The sequence below is a fragment of the Carlito syrichta genome, unplaced genomic scaffold, assembly GCF_000164805.1.
Source record: "Carlito syrichta isolate Samal-C Ts95f unplaced genomic scaffold, Tarsius_syrichta-2.0.1 Scaffold314748, whole genome shotgun sequence".
Lineage (NCBI taxonomy): Eukaryota > Metazoa > Chordata > Mammalia > Primates > Tarsiidae > Carlito > Carlito syrichta.
In genome coordinates, this window is record NW_007258844.1 from 522,696 (window position 1) to 545,946 (window position 23,251).

General features: G+C 32.9%; 1 protein-coding gene across 3 annotated transcripts in view; it reads right to left on the reverse strand.

The window, feature by feature from the left end:
* The window catches only part of BMP5 (bone morphogenetic protein 5), a 120,790-nt gene extending 111,396 nt beyond the window's left edge, over positions 1-9,394 (reverse strand). Inside the window, exons 1-2 of one of the 3 annotated variants that reach the window (XM_021719475.1) lie at positions 8,344-9,394; positions 8,154-8,259 (exon numbers count right to left, since the gene is read on the reverse strand). In XM_021719475.1, the coding sequence (XP_021575150.1) occupies positions 8,154-8,259; positions 8,344-8,643 (406 nt within the window). In that variant the 5' untranslated portion in view covers positions 8,644-9,394. Of the gene's footprint in view, positions 1-8,153 lie in introns of all 3 variants that reach the window. The other 2 variants (XM_008071826.1, XM_008071825.2) reach the window with 2 other exon arrangements.
* Between the last annotated feature and the right edge of the window lie 13,857 nt (positions 9,395-23,251).

Genomic DNA, 23,251 nt, shown 5'->3' on the forward strand with positions numbered 1-23,251 from the left:
AGACATCACTCTTCATTGTGTTCTACATATTTGTATATACTGTGGTGCTTCCCATGCTGAATTTTTTGATTGGCAGTTGAAGTTTCCTGTTCATATTGTGATCTAAATGTGCTACTTTTTGTTTTATGAGGTTTAGTTTTGGATATTTTTAGTTTTTACATTTAGTTTAATGCAAAATAGTTTTAATATACCAACTGAAATTACTGACTCTCATACAATTTCAAAATTTTCTTTTCAGCATGCCATGCTTGTTTTTACCACTTTACTTCACCAGATTCTGAAGTAATTAACTTTCACACTAAATTATGATTCTCTCTGGAATTTTCTTATAAATTAAGAAAAAGGTTGACATATATGGCAGTAACTTGAACTGAAATGGAAGTGATTCTAGAAGTCTTGTTGACTTGATACACAATATTAGTTATCCACCTGTGTCAAATATCTTCCATTTGTGTCTGAAGATGCACCATCACATTGCTCTATCTCTTTCTGCATCAAAACACTGACTTTTAGAAGCTGTACCAATAGGCTCTGTGACCCTCTGGCTCTCAGCAAGGATTAACCAAAGAAAAGCCCAGCAGAGAAACATGATTTGGCAATCCCTTTTTGCTGCATATCTAGTGGTTGGCTGTATGGCATCCATCTCCCAAAAGGCCACCGTTTCTGTCAGGATAGCTTCCTCACACATCTTCCTCTGAGTTTCTGGTAAACCATGTCTGCAGTGATAGTGAAGGCTCCCCTGACATCTCAGGGTACTGCATTATCTCCTGTTTTGCCAAACAACTCTGACTACCACACTATTATAACATATTACAACATTAAACACATATTATAACATTAAACTCTCCCAAATAATTCAGTTTGCACATGCTGTCTCTTTCCTTCTAGGATACTGCCACACCTCTGAGGGTAATAAAGGATAAATAGATCGTGGTTCTTGCTGTCAGGATCTGTAATGAAAGATGTGGGACTAGTGTCATGGTCATGTGACCTGTGCAGTTGCAGAGAGCCTTGGGCTCTGAAGGACACCATCCACTCTTGGTCTAAAATTCTGCTGCCACCATCTTGAAATTAGTAATTTTTGAAGGAGGGACTTGGATTTCATTTTGCATTGGACTCCACAGATTATGTAGCTGTTCCTGCAAATCCTCTCAACACCCAATAAGGAAGGTGTTACTATTATTTGAACTCTTTAGATCAGCAGTCTGAGGCACAGAGAATTTAAATAACTTACTCAAGTTCGCACTGCTAATAAGTATAGAATATAGGATTCCAACCCAGGCATTTTGGTTTCCTTTATGCTACTCTGCTTCTGTGATGGAAGTTTAGAAAAGAAAGCAATTAGGTTTAATTTATAATTAAACTTTAAGGTCACGTGAGTGGTAGTAGGCTGTGAACTTAAGATTGTAGCGATGGCTGTGTCTCACATATAGAAAAACTAGTCAGACAGTCACAACAGGGACAGTCTCATATCATAACAGCATAAAAATAGCTGAAAGACTTCATAAAAGTTACTAAGTATTTTCTTGACTTTGATGCCTTACAGTTTTGAATAAAATCTAAGTGGGATTTACATTTGTTGATCCTGATGCTTTTAAACTACTTTCTTCATTCCTAGCAACTCCAAGAAACCTGTTTAGCAAAAACAATAAAAGTTGTTGATACTTATTTCTAGAAGGAAATTAAACAAACACAATATCTAAGACAAGGATCTTCATTATCTTAGAAATTATAAAATAGTGCGTACCCTAGTTTAATTTTCATATCAAACTATTCAGACTTAAACAAAGTTTTGATTTCAAAGCATTATATAATATTTATTTAATTTGCTACTTCCAAGCAGAGGATAATTCATTTTCTTTAGTTATGAAGGTTTATTATTATTTACTTTTCTCTCCACACCACTAAAGATATTTCTTACCAATCTACAAATAGTTATTTTTTTCTCACTTTCGACAATAAACATTTTAATAGACTTTGTTTCTACCTTCTTAAACCATAATTTATCCACAACTGTGTGGACGACACTCATACGAACCAGTGGTTACCACTACTCGACTCTGTGGGTTCTTTTAAACATCTCTGAAAAATGCAGGTGAATACTCTCACCATTATTTTTCTCTTACTGTCAGACTTTGTGAGTTGAATCTTAAACATCCCAATCTGACATCAAAATCAAAACAGATCCCTTTCCCCCCAAATAAATGAGCTGGTTGTCAGGGCTGACTGGTGTGTGTTAAAGAATATCTTGGCCAAGGGTATTATTTTAAGAGATGAGCAAATGGGGAAACCCCACAGCCCAGCCAATAAAATATGAACTTAAGGTGCAAAGAAGCACTCATAAATATTACTTAGAACAAGGGATTCATTGTTTCCCTCCAACTCTTGCAGTGGCTGCTCTGATCTCAGCCCCTCTCTTGTGCGTCAGGGAAGCCTCTTCCTCTAACCTGTGGTTTTTCAAAGCTGAGCTACTACATTATTTATGACTGTAAATGTGAGTAGCCCGTCTGTGAGCTCCTTGTACACACATACTGAGACAACCCCCCTCTTTCCCCATTTCGGTATTTTAGTGTTTGTGGATGAAAGGGTTTTCCCCTGGAGCTGATGTGGTCGGGGATGTTGAATTGGTTGCTGTGTCAGGATGGGTAGACAGAGGAGTTCCCAGCACATCCTCCACCTGCACGACTCAAACCAGCCTTCAGTGATTTGTTTCATTCGTTTCCTTTTTTTTTCAAGCGCTTTTTCAAAAATGTTTCATTTTTTTTCTGTCTCACCCTCATTGTTCTATGCCTCCTAATCTCTCTACCCTGTCTTACCAGCTTAAAACAAGAACATTTCTGTTGTTTTTGTTGGTTTATTTTGAGTCAGAGTCACTCTGTCGCCCAGGCACTGCAGCCTGGGCCTGCTGGGTTCAGGTGGTCCTTTCACCTCAGCCTTCCAAGTAACTGGAACTACAGGTGTGCGCCACCACACTCAGCTAATTTTTTTGTTTTATTGTAGAGACAAGGTCTCACCAAGTTGCCCGGGCTGGTCTCGAACCACTGGGCTCAGGCAATCCTCTCACCTCCACCTCCCAAAGGCGTGAGCCTCCACATCCAGTTTAAAACAAGAAAATTTCTTAACAGAGGTGACGTGAGGATTCATAATAATAATATAAGCAAAGTCTTTATGTAAACTAAACAGGAATTGCACATTTGATTGTTTTTGTTGTTGTTGCTCAACGTATTTTTCCTTTTTCTTATTTTACTTTCCTTAAAATTTCTACTTCTAAATTTTAATTGCTTTGTTAAATGGTAATGGCAAAACACAATTAAATGCTGTCAATGGGATCCTTAGAGAAAGTTGAGGAGGTGAGGAAGAAGGGGATGATGGAGAAACAATTACAGGGGTGGTAAGAGTCAGGGTACTTCTGATGCCCTGGGGAGCTTTTCTCCCAGTGGGTGGAGGCTGCAATTGGCAGTCATAACCTTTTCTTTCTCAACTAGAGAGAAAACAGGAGACTGTACCTAAGTTCTCAAACTGTAACTAATTGATTTTCAACTAATCTAGGCTTCTAGCTCTAAAGAAACCAGGACCAAAAGCAGACCCCAGGAAGGGTGGGGGTGGTAAGGTGGGGATGCCAAGAGAGCCTAGGGCTAGAGCGACCACAGAACTAAAAGAAAAAAAAAGAAAGACCAAAAAATGTTGGAGTGGAAAGGGAGGAGGGGGGTAGTGATATTACAAAAAATGAAAGAACGAAAGGGAAGCAGCAGTAGGTGATGGCTGAGGAAGTCTGAAGTCCTTTTACCTTTATGTTTATACCTTTTACATTCCAGCTGTTACTTCTTACTAAACTTTTAAAACTGGCTATTTATAAGTGGCCATTAAAATTTGCAAAAAAAATTTTTAAAGATAGTTAAATTCTGAGTATAACTACCTCTGGCAGCCATGCCAGTCACTTGACAATCAACTCGTTTTAACAGAGAACAAGAATCCATTTGGTCATGTTTATAAATGTGAAAAGTTGTTGAAGAAAAAAGGAAAAAGGCCTCCACCCTCAGCAACTTCTTTCTCTTCAAAAGTTTTAAAGAATGATTGTTGCTTTGCCTAATATTAGCATTTGTTATTCCAGGAATATTTTGTGAATATGTACTAGAATAGCTTTTGATCATCTTTTTCTTCCACCCATCCCCCCCAAAAAAAGAATCTTTCATGTGTTTATGGATGTGTTTATGTTACACAAGTGTTAATAACCCTGTTGGAGAGACTACATAGATAGGCATCTTTAGGTAGATCTGTATATAAATTCCTCTCCACTGGGCACTTGAGTCAGCCAAAAACAACAATAAATATCAATGATGTCTTTCAAATCTGTCAACTGAGAACACACACATTTTTCCCTTCCACTACCAAGAGAGTTTAATGATTTGGGGAAATAGGGGAAGGAGGATTTAATTTAAAGTTTTTGAAAGCATTTTTTCTTTCATGTCTAACATAAAAACATGTTGTTATAAGATATAACAGAAACTTAAACACCACATTTATATACTTTTATACTTGGAATTAATATACATTCTTGAAAATATCTAAGAAGCATTTGACTTTAAACCAACTGATCAGTGAGTCAAAAACCATTAATAGAGCCAAAGTTCAACGTTTTCAGAGAAACACATGTAGACAAAGAATAATATAAGTACATTTTCTGTGTTTACTAGTTTTTGCTATTTCCTCTAAAATATCTACAATGTTATGTCATTGCAGTAATACTATCATCAAGTAATCAAATAAAATTGATTTCTAACTACAAGATCTCAGAAATACACTTCATGTTTATCTTTATGTAGACAAGAGATATGCTTAAATATTGCAAGCAAATTATCTAATTTTTCCTTAATTTGTATAGGTGTTTAATACATACACTAACCCTTAGCATTTTTGACAAAGAGATGTTTACAAAAGAAAAAAAATTACCAGAAAGATATTTTTGTTACTAACAAAATACTGTATTATTGACTAAAGAATTCCATCAATACTCAACAGTTTCAGGGAAAAAGCAAAGAATTAAACTTATAAAAGCTCAATACTATGAGACTGACAAATTTGGCCCAAGAATAATGAATACAATAGAAAGTTTCTCTCCACACAATTAAAAATCAATATTTGTTTCTTCAAAGTGAACCAATCACAAAAATAATTTAAAAGTTAATATTATGTGTTTGGTTTCCTATTTAGATGTTTACATGCCTTAAATCAAGTTTTTTACATTTTAATTTTCTTTTAGTAAATTCGAATCTATTTTTCACTATGAATACAAAATTAATATCACCTGAATTTTAAAAATTAGATTTTTTGTTAAATATGTTTCTGAATTTGGATTAAGTTTAATTATTCTTAATGAGCAAAACTTATGTTGAAAAAAGTCTCTATGAATGACAAGATAATGTTGGAAAATCCATTATTTGACTTGAAAATGATAATGTACGAGCATTTTTTAAAGGGTGCTATTAGATCCTTTTTGTGTAATTCATCTTATTATGGGAAATGTCAGCAGATTCTTTTCACATATTTAAGTATCCAGGTGACTTCCTCAGTACAAATCCCTCACTTATTGCTAACTTGACTCATTTGCACTTAGTCCCAACTATATACTTATCTTTTAAGATACTGAAAAAATAAAATAAAATCCCTCTGGGTCTTATAAGAACATGAAGCAAGTGGCAGGTAATATTTGTTAATGAGTGCCACATTAAAAAGCATTGAAATTCTTATTGCAGTTGATAATGATATTACCTTTATACCTTTCTTGAGTGTATTGACTTGTTTTATTACAAAAGAAATATAGAAGTCAAAGTTTTTTAGTAAGTAATGGTTGATTGTAAGTTTTAGCTATATTAGAAGCCATGGGCAAAGAATCATAAAATTGTGACTCAATCTTCCTTGGAAACTACCAGGAGAAACTCACCTCGTATCAGAATTAGTTCGTCAGTTAATTTCATGTGAGACATTTAGTTAGGAATTATCAAATAAAGAAAAAACAATATGGTTTGTTAGTGAAGATAAATTATTACTCAGCAATCCAAGCATGATATAAATAAATACATACATTTATTTATTTAGATATAAGGTTTATATCCATCATTTAGAGTAAAATGAATAATTGTACTTATTGGTAGGTAATAAACCAATAAACTGCTGTGCTATAATTTGGACAAGATAAACAAAATTTCATTGATTTAAAAACATGTGTTTCTTAATAAATTCTAGAAATCACTGAATAAAATTGTTTATTATTGTTTTTAATATATTACTCTATGTATATTTATAAAAAATAATGGCACACTAATTAAAAATCATACTTAACTCTTTTTTACAAAATAAATATACTTCTCTTGTGTATGACAAAAATATTTATTTACAATAAAAAATAAGGGTAAATTTATGACTAAACTACTTTTTATTAACTATAGAATATAATATATTCTTCTGTGTCAGATTCTAGATTATTTGAACTTAGTTTTTCAGTTATTTATTTTTATAAATATGCAAATTATGCTAGATTGAAACTTTTGTTAAAATATTGTAATTAATTTAAATCTTGACTAGTACTTTAGAAATGCTACAAGTAAATTGTACAAAGAGCCACATTTGCATAACTCTAATACTAATACTAGGAAAAAAATGAATAATTTGAAATTAAGCTATATTTTAATGCCTAAAAATTGCAAGTGAATCTGTTAATTATAAGTCTAAGGAAAAGCCTCCAGGACACCTGATTAGTGCAACAAATGATGACTTACTAAAACTTAATAATGAGAGCTTTGTCTCTGGTAACATAAAACATATGATGTATTAAGTGCCTTATCCTTCATGCTAGAATTGCTAAGAGCAAATAAGCAGGGCATATTAAGCAATATATATTGTAAAAGCATCCGTGTGTTATTAAGATTTGTTACAATCTGACTCTCAAAGAATATTTCCTTTGAGATTTTATATGAGGAAGTTTTTAATTAAGTGTATAATAAAACATGTCGATTTTTAAGTCAAAGCAGATTGCATTTTTAAAAGAAAGTTTTAAAAGTTCTTATATTATAAAGTTTTCAGTTCTTCCCAGTTGATTAAATTTGCTGAACAAATATTTAATCTTCAAAAATAAAATATATTATATGTATTTTCCTTGAATGTCAGAAGATAGTAAATTGCAGCTTCAGTTTTTACTAAAATATTTTTTAAATCCCTTGTAAAAATCATGGCAAATTGGTAAGCTTTATAATATTATGGCAAGAAGGATTAATTAGGTACTAATTTACCATCTGATATTGTAGTATGAAAAACTCCCAAGAAGTATCAGCATTGAATAGAACATAATATTAAAAATTATTCGCTAATACAGTTGCTACTTACAGAAGTTTTAATTAAATTTTATCTCAAGTAAATATTTTATCTCAAATAAAAAGAAAACTTTGTAGCTGAAGACATCAAACCATGTTTTACATTTCTCTTGTCTATAAAAAAATCATGTAGGCATGACATGTTTTAACCATTAGAGTTAAGAAATGTTAGATTCAAACTTTTTTTCTAAAATAATTATCACAGAATTTTGGAATTCCTTCCTGGATTCCTTGATAGTTATAGTGATCTTTTACAGTATTTTTGAGCTTAGTTAATTTTACATCAATATTTTTACAGTAGTGGCTTCTCATTCCCATAAGTGGAAATTTTTAGATAGTATGTGAGTATATACTTATATTTGCTTTAAATTACTAACAAAAAAATGATTCAGAATGTCACTTTTACTTTCCCATCTGTAAGTGCCTGGTTTTTTTTTTCTTTTTTGCCCATAATGTAGTTATCCTCATAAGCTTCCATTTTTTAGACTATTGCTTTTTTATTTATATATTTAAGCAAGTTGCAATTTTAACAAGATCTGAAAAGACCTAAATCTACCCAAACTTAAGTGTTTAATTTTAACTTTTCACATTAAATATATATACATATATATGACTGTTGCCTAAAGCAAAATCCTACATTGCATTGAAAGAAAGAAAACAGAAGCTAGAGAGGAGTTATAGAAAATGACTTTATATAAACATGACCACCTACCAAGCAGCTACTTCACCACTGGAAAAACTTCCACTTTGTTATTACATAAATTAACAAATAAACGAACAACATACCTAAGTTGACAAAGCTCATGACCATGTCAGCATCATTCAGAAAGTTGGTATCATGGAGGCTGGCTAGAGGAGGACTCTGGGTGGTGAGAGGAGCCGTCCGAGATAACTGTATTCGACGAGGATACCCGTTGGGAGAGGCTGGGTATCCCTTTCTTGCCCCTCTGGTCTCTCCTGCCAAGGATGCCCTCACTGAGTATTCTGACTCTTCAGGATTTTCTTCATTGGCCATGGCATTGTACAGATCCAGCATAAAGAGAGGCGCAGAAGATGCTTGTTTTCCAGGTGAAAATGGTCTGGGTCTGTGAGGCAAACCTAAGATAGAGAGGATTTCCCTCTGTATTTCCCGTCTTTCATGGTTCCGTAGTCGTCTATAAATAAAACTGGAGTGAACATGATTGTCTCCCAAACCTCCTTTTGCATAACCCACTAGTACCCAGCAGCTCCAGAGGAAACCCACAATACCCCTAAGTAAAAATACAGTCAGAGGCATTTTTGTCCAAAAGCAAAAGTTGATATTTTTAGTCCTTCTTGTCCTCTTAAAAAAAAAAATCTAAGTTCTCAGGAGGTATACTTTTCCAGTAGCTGAAAAAAACAAATTTACCTATTCTTCATGACAGTGACATTTCTGAGTACAACATCCTCACTGATCTTCCTGTTCTATTTTAAATATTTCGGAAAGTGTCAAGAGTAGTTATTTCTAAGAAAGCTGAAACTCAGATTTCCAATTATCCACAGTTGTTAAGCGTTTTTGCTGCATTGATGTAGCAGAAGACAGCTAATATCATTTGATGAGATGACCTATGCATTCCTATTGAATTTATGATAATCAGGCCTTTGGTATTTGAATTAACGAAAGTTGATCTTCTGATAAACTGTCATTCCCAAAGTTATCTTCACTTGCTCTTGAGTTCTTCTCAACCCTTGAGCTCTTTCCAAGACAAATCCTGATTTCTGAATCACAGATCTATGCTGATCTGTACCTTGGTGTTGGAATATATATTTGTCCGGCAGCTTGGTGATAACTTTAACATCTTTTGTGTCGTCTTAGTGTAAAATAATACTCAAGGTTGTACTATTCAAGTAAATGTGTTTCCCTGAATTTACTTGAAATCCTTCCTGTAAGTCCATTCAATCCCTTTCTCCTTCTTACTGCTAATTCCACCTCCAGCAGGCACAAATATACCAGCCCTCTTCAAGAGAGATCTAAAGAGTAATGTAAGCACAACCCTGCTGGGAAAGAAGAGGCTTCTCATTGTAATTTGAAACTGGTAAAGCAAAAAGAACTTAACCCTTTTGCTACCAGAAAAGTCTCCATTTTTACAATTTTATAACCAAGCATCTAACATAAAACAGTGATGCATAGGGCATACAAGTTCCAGGGAAAAGAAAAGGCAGTTTTCAAGTACTATACTGGAAATTTTGCTACCCATTTTAGATAGCACTGTTTTAGATCTTTTTTTTTTTTTAATAAAATGCAAACACTTCTATATTAAGTCTCAGGTTGTGCTTAAATTAGCATATGTCTCTGTTCTGTACTGGAGATGATTCCTAGTTTTTGTAAGTCATTAAAGTGTACTTCTTTAAAAAATAAAAGGATGAGTTATAATTGAGGTTAATTCACTGTTTCTTAATGACTGTCAGATTTTTTAAAAAATAAAAACCAGCAGAGAATTAATCACTAATAATCACTTGTTCCCAAAGTAGTAGTTGTAATAATTCCATAACAGTGATTAGCTTCCCCAGCATTAAATGTCTTTAAATATCAAAATTTTAAGCACAAAAGTTTACTCTTTTTTCCCTTATTAAATCAGTAAAGTTAAAATACAAATATCCTAAATGCATTATCATGATTCTTAACTTTTAAGTCATTTCAGCTGAAATGTACACAAACTTACAAATTAAATATTTCCCAGAAATTGCACTCAGTACTTTGGTTTGTTTTAACCCATGCAAATAAACACAAATCAAATATTATTCATGACTACATGCAGATTGAAATTTGAGTTTTTAAAAATTTGATGGGTAAAATGGGGAAAGTGAACACCTTTCTAAAATACCATACTTAATCTGAGGAAATGAGCAAAGTATGTGTTTATCCTTAATGTTTAATGCCTTTAAAATTTGGAAGTCTACAATGTTTTTGTGCAGCTATAATTTTCCTTACAAGCTCTCACTTAACCTTAGGGCTCACAGTACTTTCATTGTCTGGGATAGCATTCTGATACCAATGTAAATTTATCGAGCAAATTCTAGAACTGTTATGAAATTTTAATGTTTTTCCTCTGCTCTACCTAGAGGCGCCTGGTTTCTTGTTTAATTTCTTTTTAAATATTTCCTCTGAGTGTATAAAGAAAAGTCATATTTCTCACAAGTCTTCAGTTTATTGGCGAATGCAAAATACTGAAAAGACTCGCAGAATCTTATCGTATACATCAGCTTTTTTTATACAAACTCACTCAATAAAACTTGATGCTGTTTTCTGTTTGCTTTACTGAACATTCTCTATTAATAGTCTCATAGGATGCCACAATAGCAGACACAAATACTGTCATGGAGCACCTCTTCAAAATAGGTATCACCAAGAATAGCAAAGTGCAGGTTGCAAGGAAGTGAAGAAATACCCTTTCAGTAAGAAGTCGTTTAAACTGCTAAAATTCTTGAGATTGTTTATTTAATATCTGAACAAAATTAGAATTTTAGATCATTGATACATAGTCAAATCAATTACTTTAAGACAAAAAGCCTCTGTCTGCATCCATAAAATGTATCCTAGATAAAGTAGGCTATAGTTTTATTCCCTGTTTTTAAAATAATCAAGGTTATGAATTTGCTTCTGGTTTCTAGAGCATAGTATAGAGTTACAAAGTAAAATTGACCACAATAAAGGAAGAAACAAATCTTCTTTTCTCCCATATGTGCTGATTTTTTTTCCTAAGATAAATGTGAAAAATAAAAATGAGTCTAGGTGCCATACGTCTCAAAAACTCATTTTCCCAAATCATGATTTATAATATCAATCAGTATAATTGAAATTTAATTGCCTAACCAGGCATATAGCCTACCTCTATATTGGAAATCAGTTGTTAGTGTTCTTGGTCAGAATTTTTAGTATCCACCCTCCCCCAACCTTTCCTTCCAACTCAGACTAGATTTGGCAAACGTTCATTTTTAAAAAAGATCAACATGTGCAATGCGAGAAAGAAAATAAAGAAAAAACCTTCCAGGAATAAAGGGGAAATGGTAACCACCAAACGAAAAGCCAGATTCATTTTCAATTAAAAGTAAATGTATTTTGCTGCATCACTTGGATTCCCGGGTAGCTTTGTCTCTAAGTATGTGAGAGCTATTTGAAAGATAAAGTATTCCCAAGGTATAAACATTCCAAATTTCAGAGCATGCATTTAAAGTTGTATAAGTTATTGAAGATACTGAATTAGCATGTGGTGAGAAAGAAGGCATGGGGACAGGAAAAACATCCAAGGCATCACAAAAATTGTCCCCAAAGATAAGTGCACTTCAAGAAAGGAGGTGGCTAGAAATCTACATCTTGCAATGTAGTATTTGCCTGGATATAGTCTAATGTCACTGACCTTCTGGTAAGGAGCAGAGACAACAGAATCCATGGACGAAGTATTTCTCCACTGTCATTCTTTCTGTTCATTTCTCCCATTCCCTCACTAAAATTTGACACATTTAGTCCATGAATATATAAATCAGCTGTCTAATTGGCCAATTTCATGTTTTTAAGCTGTTCAAAAGAAACCTGCTCAAAGAAATCTGAAAGCTGTTTTGTTCTAGAAGGATCTTTATATTTCACTTCTGGCTTTTGTTGTTATGTTGTTCTCCTTGAAACAAAAATACAATAGAAAGACATGACTACAATGAAAGATAGATACCTGATGCAAACAACACCTGCACCCCTAAATTATTTATCAAATCTGGAAACTAATTCAAAATCATCTGAATATGATCATAAAATTCTTAAACTGAAGTTACCTTAGACTGTGTTGAACAGAGTAAGGAGAAAGGGTGGGAACGAGGCCACCTAAAAGGTTGAAGAGCCTTGTAATAGTGGAAGAATTCAAGAACGGTATCCTCTTCTGGAATCTTTTTGGTGAATACATGCACAAGTACAGAACAAAACACCACCTATGATATTAAATTGTTTCATTTCATCCTCTTTTTGAGTGATAGACATAGCATACATCTAAACTGAAAATATGATGTGGTCCAAAGAAAGACAGAACAGTGCTACACCACCACCATCTGACTTAGATTGGTCTGCTGTAATCTAAAAGGGATTGCAATTGTGGGCAGGCTATGCTTTTTTGTCACTAACTGTTAAGGAAATCTCGAAAAAAGATAAGAAAAATACAGTCACCAAAAATGTTCAAAGTGTTTGGTATTATTTTTAATGGATGGTGACATTATTGAATAGTGTTACGCGAACAGAGGATTTTCCAACATGCTTTTTATTTTTACATACTCTCTAGATTGTTTTATATTAGTTCATGAGAGTAGGTATTGTATTCGTTACTTCAAAGGAGAATAAATTGATACTTAATAATAAAAATTTAAAAATATTTAAAAATTGGACAATGTTAGTAAAATACCAGTCAAAGGATTAAATCTAACAAATAGACTCCAGCTAACTCAGCTCAAAATATGTGATCAGTTCAGTTATTTGACCAGATGGTTTATCCATCATTCAAATGGACAGATTTTAAATAATTAGAAAGATTAACCATTAAGCAGTTATGAAGTCAACCATGAAAGAATAGCTTCATTTGTAGGATAGTTTATAATTTTAAAAACTCATTCACAATAGACTGTTTATTAACTTACTTATTAATTCACTAATATTTAATATATGCCTGTGATGTGAATATGATGGGTTATGTACTATATGCCTTAGATACAACCAAGAAATTCAAACAAGGCTCTCATTCTCATAGAGTTTAATAATATGGTATTATCATTTCAATAGATTTAAGGGCATATTAAGAGCACGAGTTGAATGTAGTTCTTCATCAAGGTAGTTTTTTTTTTTTTTTTCTTGAAACATTAGCTGGAATACAAACTTCATGAAAACAGAGGCTGAGCTTATTTTGGTCACTAGTGATAAACAGTACTTATTAGTGACTCAGTTAACATTTGTCAAACAGTCAATATTTTTAACAAAGACGAATAATATTCTGAGGATTTTTTCAGGGCAGTTCTCTCTGAACCGCATAGTTACAAGGATTCAATAAGCTCATGAGTTGATGAATCTTTTAGTAGGTAGGTGTCTTTTAGTAGGTAGACTCTTCCAACCTTCTAAAGATTTTTCGCATAAAGAAACTTGCTTATTGTGTGACATCCCACAGTTCTGAATCCAAGTACAAACTTCTGTCAACACTAGATAATTGTAATGACTTAGAAGTTAAAAAGCATTATGTAGAGAATTACATTAGCATTTGCAAAATACCTTGGTCTATCATTACGAGGAAGATCTACTGAATTAAAGGAGCCCCTGACCCAACAATTTCTGTCCATTTATAACTCATTCTTTGAATTGTAATGGCCTATTTTATGTGTCTTGTTGTTGCTATTTTTATGGCCCATATTACAATGAGTGAAGCTCTGAAAAGGACCACTTTTTGTTTAACAAGCATTAGCAACAAACAGTACACATGCTAAGGCTCAGCAGGTATACAGACATGAAACACACAGCAATGAGATGAGGTGGAGTTTGAGAAGGTCTAGAGCATGAAAAAAGGTACTAAAGGCATGTTGGAGAATCTCCAAGAAAAGCTTTTAAACCCACACTTCTTATGCTTTACACTTTTGCAGATAGGTGACTCTAACTACAAGTATCTTATCAATAAGTTGGTGGATTCAAAACCTGTAGGAATGTGATGGTTCATTGTAAGGTAAAACTGTCAATTTACCCCTATATTTCCCATTAACAGTAGGTTGATCCTCAATGGAAAATACAATCTAAGTCTGTCACTTGCCATGATATGTTCACAAGAACGTTGAAGAGAATATAAAGTTTACCTAATGCAAAATTGTCTTGATAGCATACCTGCTGTTATTTGTAATATTTTAATTAAAAAGCCCTACTTTTCCATAGTATCTTTTTTCTCCAGGAAAGAAACACTATTTTATAGAATCTTCTTCAAAAGTTTTAGGATAAATTTGAAACCTAAAAAATTGGCCTCAAATATATCACAGAAATTGTCCATCAGCAATGAAAAGAACCTCTGTATATGTCACCCAATATGCATTAATATTCTGCAACATGAGAGGAAACTCTGTTTTCTAAGACATACTACACTTAAGAAATATAACTAATAATGGGGAATATGAATAATAACTACAGATGTTAGAGCTATAAACATATAATATCTCTCTAACACAAAGGTTATCAAACCAGCTGCACATTAGAATCACAAATTGGGGGCAGAAGGACATTTTAAGAAATTCTGAAGTTTGGGCCACACCCAAGACCAATTAAGTCAAAATTATTGGGAAGGAGCCCAAGCATCAGTATTTTTTAAATTATGATTACTATGTGGCCAAAGTTGAGAACCCCTAACAAATAGTCTTGGCAACATATAAACCACTGCACATATGTAAGACTATGCTTCAGTATCATAATAAGCGTTTCCAAATCAGAACAAGAGTTTTTATTTTTCCCTGATTACTGCTAAGTTTCCACGGTATATAATATGTTGTTCCTTAAACAAATACACAAAGTTTGCATCCAGAGAACCTTCTGCACTAATTTATACACTAACTACTAGGTTGTGTTGCATCCACCATCACAATAAATAAAACAGAAAGTCCCTGCTTGTCCAAAATTCAGAGGTCAGAAGTTTCTAGGACAATTTCCTTAGATATTTATATTTGAATGCTGAACATAATATGCAATTTCTTATACACAAAGTGCTACCAGGTCACAGACTAAATAAAAATATATTTTTCAAAATGGCATCTAGGTACTACACAGTCCTGTTTGCTCTTATCTGTAGGTTTTTAAAAATTGTAATATAATGTGAATCTTAAGGTCTCCTCACTACAGAATGTTGAAATTCAATTTTAAACAATTCAGTCATCACCTGAACTCACATAACAAGTACCTCTCATGCCTATAACTGGATATGTTCAGTTCTAAAATTCCCCTACTTTTCTGGCTCTTAGGTGTGTGTGTGTGTGTGTGTGTGTGTGTGTGTGTGTGTGTGTGTGTGTGTGTGTGTACATGTGTGCTCCTCAGTGGTGCATGTTTGTTTCTGAAGCTTCCCCTTACACTGGATCTCTTTTCCATCTTCATTTCCCAGTGACTTTCTATATTTAAAATCTATTGATTTTCTCTTGTCAATCCTTGGATCCTTATACTTTTGTTCCTGCATTTTACAATGAGTTCTTTATCTCTGTCTCCATTATTAAAAGCCTTATCCCTCCTAGTTTTCTTATCTAGAACTCTCTTTCAAGTGTGTAACTGTTTTCTTTATCTCTCACCTTTCACCACCCTTCTTTTTCCTACAGAGAGAGATTTAGTCTTACCATCCCCCTCCTAACCTCTGGTTCTTTCTTCTTTCTTCTAGAACAGTTGTATTTTTATAGCTGCATGTTCATCAGCAAGGCAGTGATGACATCAAACTGCAGTATAATACTATTTTTACCTTATGAATGTATTTTATTTTTAAGCTGCTTTTGTGGAAACAAATTCAAATATTGTAGCCTATCAACCCAACTACTGAAGATCAATGTTTTCAGATGCAGTTATAAATCCTTTCAAAACATTCACAATTTCTATTAACTATTTCTGGTCAATATGATAACAATAATAGCAAAAGCAATAATAATAACTCTACAGTTTTTTAGAGCTGGGTCTCACTATGTTGCCCAGCCAACATATGTTGCAATAGCTATTCACAGGCACAATCATAGAGCTGAGCAGCTGGAACTACAGCCATGTGCTGTGTATGCCCAGGAATAAATCTGAATTTTAATAAGATATGCAGTCTCAAAGTAAAAATATGAGAAAATAATATAAATAGCCATTGAAAGTATACCCCAATGTCAGTCTACACTTAGGATAATGAATAATTATCTCTGAGTCCAAGGCAATAACTCTTTAATACTCAATATTTTTATATTCTGACATAAGATACACATCTCTTAATAGTAGGCTCTGTTCCAATATGCAATATCACTTAGTATTAAATTTTCTAAAATTACTTTTAAGAGTATTACTCCTTTTCCTAGAAAAAAAAATCTTCCAGATATGATACTGATCAATTATATATTACCTTTTGATCATTTCTAGGGAAATACAGTGAAGCCATATTGCCTAAAATCTCTATTTTAATCCCACAACTCCTCATATGTAGATATACTACTCATATACTTATATATTTAAACATGTTTCTTAAATCAGTGATAAAGACTCATTAGAAAAACATTCATCTGATAATATTCCTTAAACAGAATAAAACAAATGTCAAAAGTCACAACTCGCCAACTTTTCAAGAGCTCTCAAGGTGGCAAAAGTTATTTCCCTAGAGCAGTTCACATACTCGGAGTTCTTTCTGTTCTAAATATACAAATTTCAGTGGTGCTTGGCACTACAATTATAAGCCCAAGACTATGCTAGCATGATCTTCCCACCAAACTAAAGTGAAAATTGTTCATATACACTGGGATCAGAATCTCCTAGAAGGATAAAACCAATAACTATAGAACAAGAGCTTAACACTCAATGCTCTGTAAAATGAACACTGTTATCTTTGCAACTATCCAAATGCCATCTGGATATGCTTGAGACACTTCTATACCTTATCACTTAACATGTGCTCAAAAAATGTCATAAAAATTCTTCTCTTCCCATTGCTTATAGTTTTTCCACTTCCATGAGTAATGCCAAGGATATTTGAGAAACGTGGTGCTTGCCAACGAAAGTACATGGGATTTGGAGCCAGGAAACTAGATTTATAATTTGGTTTCACCACTTACTGTCTGAATGACCTTGGAAAAGTCACTTTGGAATCATACAACTAAAGAGCAACAGGAAAGAGTCAATTTTCTGAATGTTAGTTTCTTCATCTGTGAAATGGGAAATAAAAAACCCTTACTATGAGGTTGTTGAACCCATCAAATAAGAGCATGTATGAGAAAATGCTTCATAAAAGTCAATGCATTTCATAACTTATTATCATGGGCTCATGGCCCAGTAAAATTGAGATTCTTGAAAGCTTTCCATTGGTTAGTCCATGCTGACAAATTGGGACTCAATGTTTGTATGCCTGTTTAATCACTTGATGAAGAGAAAAAGACTTATGAATTACTACTGTGAAAAGATCATTTCCCAAAATAATGCTGTTATGTCTACAGACAGACAAAGTTAGACAAAGCCAGGGATTTCATGCTGTTATCATTATGCATGATCTCCTAACATCTCAGAAAACATACAGTGTTCCTCTCCTTTGTGATATTCCCTCATTGTTTTATCAGTCCATCTCAAATCTTTTCCTGTAATATCCCAGTGCGGTGACAATAGGAAAAAAAAAAAGGCTTGAATAACCAAACCTCCTCCACTGCACAAGGAAAAAATTTTAAAAGGCACATCTACCCTGAGGTTTTCTATTAGTGATAAGGGTGATAGTCAACTTCTGAGCATGCTAAGTGAAAGAAAGGAAGAGTTAACTTGTTCAGCCTTGAAGCAAGTAAGCAATATACAACTAAGAACTGAAGAAAAGGATCATCTAAAGCATTTAAGTAATTGCCTGCAAGGATGGGGTATTTGACAATGGAGACATTTACACAATTGACAGCACTGGATCTTGAATTAGAAAACATGATACAAGTACTGGTTTTGCTACCCCCACTTAGTTGCACTTGAGAAAGATCACTGAATACCTCTGCCTCAGTTACTCTGCCTTTAAAATAGGATAAGATATATTTTACAGGATTGTTATGATTTATGATATACTATGTGAATACCCTTTCATAAATGTAAATAAAGCAATCATGACTATAGCGTTTGCCACATGTATTATTCAGAAGACTGTCATTGAGAGGTGTTTAATTTTCATACCTTGGAGATTGCCCAAAGCATTTAGCATGCTACTGCACATTTAGTTTAAACACAAATGATGGGAAAGGGGAGTTATAGTATGCAGCATTTCCAAACACATTTTACCCCATGGAGTCATTTGTATAAGGAATTAATTATTGCTCCTGAGTGATCCTAAGACTGATCTTCAACCAGCATATTCTGGGGAAAAAATAAATCTGTCTGAGTAGAGATAGAGAGGTATGGTAAATCAATGATAAAGAGCTTGTGCTCAGGAACCAGACTAAATTGGAATCCTAGCTTCACCATTTCATAATGGAGTAGCCATGCTTTGCCTCAGTCTCCTGCGTGTAAAATGGAGACAATGACAATTGCTATCACTTAGGGTTTTATGAAGAATAAATGAGTTAATGAATATAAAAAGATTTAGATGGAGCCAGGAATATAATAAATATGAAATGTCAGGTATCATCAGATTTTACTACTTCCTAGAGGATGGCACTTTCTTCTTATGCATTATGATAATCTCAGTATTGTTTTAGGCACAGTGTTTGGCATATAGAAACCCAATAGAATGAATGTTCATTCATGAGTTTAAAAAATATTTACTAAGCACCTACTGTAGTTAAACAACAGCAACTATGAAATTAGCATTAATATTTATTTCTGTCTTTTATTACTTGACTAATATAGTATCAAAGTCTAAGAAATGTATGCTATAATTGAGACTGGTTCATATAAATTTTATCATAGTTTATATGATAAAAAATGCATCCTGCATTTTGATACACAGTGATCAAAATGCTCATTCCCTAAAGGACATTGTCTTATGCCAATCTGACCTGCAACCAAGTACACTTGATGAGCTATAATAAATATGAATTTAGAAAGAGTGCTTTTAACAGTAGGTTTCTTGAACTGAAAAGATATTGTCACTTTTTCAAATTACATAAATTTCTTGAAAAAAATGTTACATAGAAGTAAGCAATCATAATATGAGTCCATAGTATGAGTACAAAAATCAGTTCATGACTTTCTCTTCAGAAGCGTCCCACTGACCTGTCAAGGACTATTTGACTGTCTTTTGCACTCTCTCAATAGCATTCTTTCCATTGGGAGTCAAGGGAGTACCAAGAAAGATGAAACTAAAACTAGTCTAACCTGTTCTGTTCTAGAAATTTTTCTTAGGTTAGGTAGTAAAGAAGATTTAAATGAATGAATAAGTCATTTGAAAAGACTTTGCTACTAATACTGATAACTAAAACGCATTCTTACAAAATCAATTATAAAAACATATTTTGGCTTCACCAAATACAAATAACTATCATTGAAAAACATAAAGGCTTTGTTTAAAAGTTATTTTAAAATTGCTATGAGTGCTCCACTAATTTATATCTAATATTATTTGCCCAATATAGTCAATGCATAACTTTTATATATAGTAGATAGACACAGGTTCAAAAATTGCAATTATTATAAGTGTTAGATTTTACTTTTTTCACATTTATGAGCGTAAAAATAAAAAAGACTTTCGGTATTCAGACTAAACTTAAAAAAAAAAAGCTCTAACTTCTGTTTTAGGGTTTGGATGCCAAGGTTTTGCTGAGGAAGTAACAATCCACAGCACTGTTGCAAAGCTTTAAAGAAATGGGTTTTTATACAAACACTGACAGGCTCTGACCATCAGTGGAGTTAGAAGGCGCCACCATAATTGCAGTCTCCTTAAGACATAACTTAGTTCAGGCTAAGTAGGACAGCCAATATTTTGTATTTTAATTAAGAAACCTGGATTTTGTTTATAATAATTGACTGTTAAGTCAATTCTTGCCAGAATATACTAGTAAAAGTACATTTTTGCCTCAAGTAAGCTTTCCTTTAAGATTTTGGAACAGATTAAGAATTTGGGATTAAAATATGTTTTAATTATTTATTTTAATTGCTTTAGTTGTGATACTAACAAATAGCTTAATATATTTGTGTGTATCATCAATAGCTGAAATTTGAATTCATCAATATCTATAAATGTTTATTATTTGCTTCTTGAAGAAAATATATTGTCTGCTATGAATAACATTCAAATTGTTTCCCTTATTAACTAGTTAGACCTGAAAATAAATTATTGTTCATATAGTTTTATAAAATAAACCAAACGATACTCAAGACAGAATAGAACACCAGAGAGATAACCCAGTAACAAATAAAATATTTTAGATATGAAACACTCATATGCTGTTTTTTAACATATCACATTTTTTGGCTGTTCAGATCAAACCATTCTACATAATTAACACCTTAATGTTTCTATTGCCAAAAGTTTCTATTCAATTATAAAACTCTTGGTATATGTGATAATAGCAGCATTGATTAATATTTGTTTTAAATGTCAATTAGAATACATTTGAAAATTTAACCTCTAGAAAAATGAAGTTCCAAAGGAAACCAAATGGAACACTGCCACCTTTTGGTTATATAAATTGTATTGGTTATATAAATTGTAAAGTCACAGAAATTTACTATAGCCTTTTTGAATAGAAACGTTTAGACATACTTTCAGAGTTTAGAAATAATAATCCTACCTCTGCTGGTGTGAAAACATACATCTTTAAATTTTCATTTTTCAATTATAGGTCTTTATATTTAAGTATTCTACTTTCCTTTTTACTAAGTTTGTCTAAAAACTGTTGAACTTTAGAACCTGGAAGCAATTCTTCCTGTTTACTTTGTAAAGAATGGCAAGTAATGGCCTTGTAATGAAAAGCACAAAGGCACTTTTATATCCTAAGGATCTGCTGTGAACATTTCTACTAGTTCTTTTTATACTAAACCACACCACGAACCTACAGAACAGAATTCTGCAGTGACACACTCAAATTTACCAAAGCACTAATTGCATTTCTTTCAGTTACAAGGGATTTATGTCTTCTCACCCCATAAGTATTTTATGTATACAGTTTTAAATTATAGGGTAGAAATGATACAGTAGGTGCCTAGGCACATCTAGGGACTAATTGGTGAGTGAGAAGAAATGAAGGGCAATATGTAGATACAGATTTCACTTAGCGTAGGAGCTGAAAGTATGTGGTTGTGTAAGCTTAGGGGTAAAGCAAAATAAGGAAAATCAAGAATGAGAAGAAAAACATTAATAAAATAAGCAAATAAAGGAATTAATTCAACAATGTGTGTGTGTGTGTGTGTGTGTGTGTAGATGCATATTTTTTCTTTCTTTTTTTTTTCTCTTTCTCTTTTTCCAGTTCAGTTCTCACAACCTGGCTGACTGAACTAACAAAGCACCTCCTGGCTGTAAAACTGGAGAAACATTTTTTAAAGTAATAAAAAAGAATAAGATAAAATATAGAGATGAACTTAAAGGAAAGTGAGAGAAATTTCTAACTGCCAACTAGAAATCGTTGGTCATAGCCAGAGATGAGGCTGGAGAGGCAAGCATGAGCCTGGTTGTAAAGAGCCTTGGATCCCACACGATAGTCTTTAGACTTTGTCTTAAAAGTTATGAGAAACTTCTGAAAAGTATTTAGAAGTATATTTTAATTGAAAACTTTTAAGAAGAAATGTAAAAACAGAGAATTTGAAAAATACCTCAGTAGACATTTGGGGGGTTAACAGGCTCAGGCAAAGCCATTTAATTTAGAGATTAAACTTAGAGGCTACAGATTAAAAGTTCATATGGAGGCATGAATATGTCCATGGACATATGTAAGGTTAGATGTTTAACCTGAAATTCCTATAGAAATATAGGAAAATGAAGGGGAATCTCCAAGTAGTAGAAGAGAGGAATAAAATCACAATACCTAGGGAAGTCTAGGGAGTACCAAGGATATTTGATTTGACTTGAGAATCTAAGTGCAAAAAAAATCATTAATAATGAAAAAAAAACATTAAAAATTAAAACAAAATCCTTCATGGTATTATGCTGTTTTTAAGGGCAATGGTAGAATCCTCAAACCTAGAAATTGAAAACTAGTCTTAAACCAATAGAACAAACATAATAAGCATGCATAATTTCACTTCAACCACCTAGAGTCTACAGTATTCTAACACAAGAGAAAAAATTCCTTATTAAAGATAAGTTCAAAAATCAAAAAGTAGAAACCATATGAGAAAACAAACTAACATGAGCAGGAATTATCAAATAAAAGAGCAGAAGATATTGCATATCCCCAAACTGGAGGGAATAAAACCATCTGAGGTAAACTTTTTAAACTACGCTTAAGATGGTAGAGACACAGCAGAAGAAATAGAAGCCATAACTTTTTTAAAGCAAGACATTGATAAAAGGAGGATTTGGAAATAATAAATATCTTATACACAGTGATAAAAAATATGGTCACCAATTTTTTAAAATCAATAAATTGTCAAACAGGTTGACACAGCTAAATGGAAAAATTAATGAATTAGAATATAGGTCTGGGAAATTTAGATCATTTTAAATTCATTTATGAATATGGTGTAAAACAAGCATTTAATTGCATATGGATATGCAGTTTTCCCAACACTATTTATTAAACGGACTTTCTTTTCACGTTGCATTTTCTTAGTGTTCATGTCAAACATTAGTTGACTATATATGCAGGGGTTTATTTATGAACTCTTTACTCTATTGCATTGGTCTATGTGTCTGTTTTTATGCCAGCACTACACTATTTTGAATATGTAACATAGTTTGAAATGAAGGAGTCTTAGTATATCCAACTTTGTTCTTCTTTCTCAAGATAGTACGATGTTTGGTGTCTTTTGTGGTTCTGTACAAATGTTATTTTTTTTTCCTAAGACTGTGACAAATGCCATTTTGGAATTTTAGTAGGGATTGTATTGACACAAAAATGACCAATAAGTATATGAAACATCACTAATTATAAAAAAAAATGCAAGTCAAAGCCACAATGAGATTTAACATCTCTTAGGATGGTTATTATCAAAAAGACAAGAGTTGTGTGTTGGTAAGGATGTCAAGAAAATAGCTTCTTTCAAGATGTCCTTAAAGATCTTTCCGTCAATTCTAGGGAAACTGTGATATATCGCT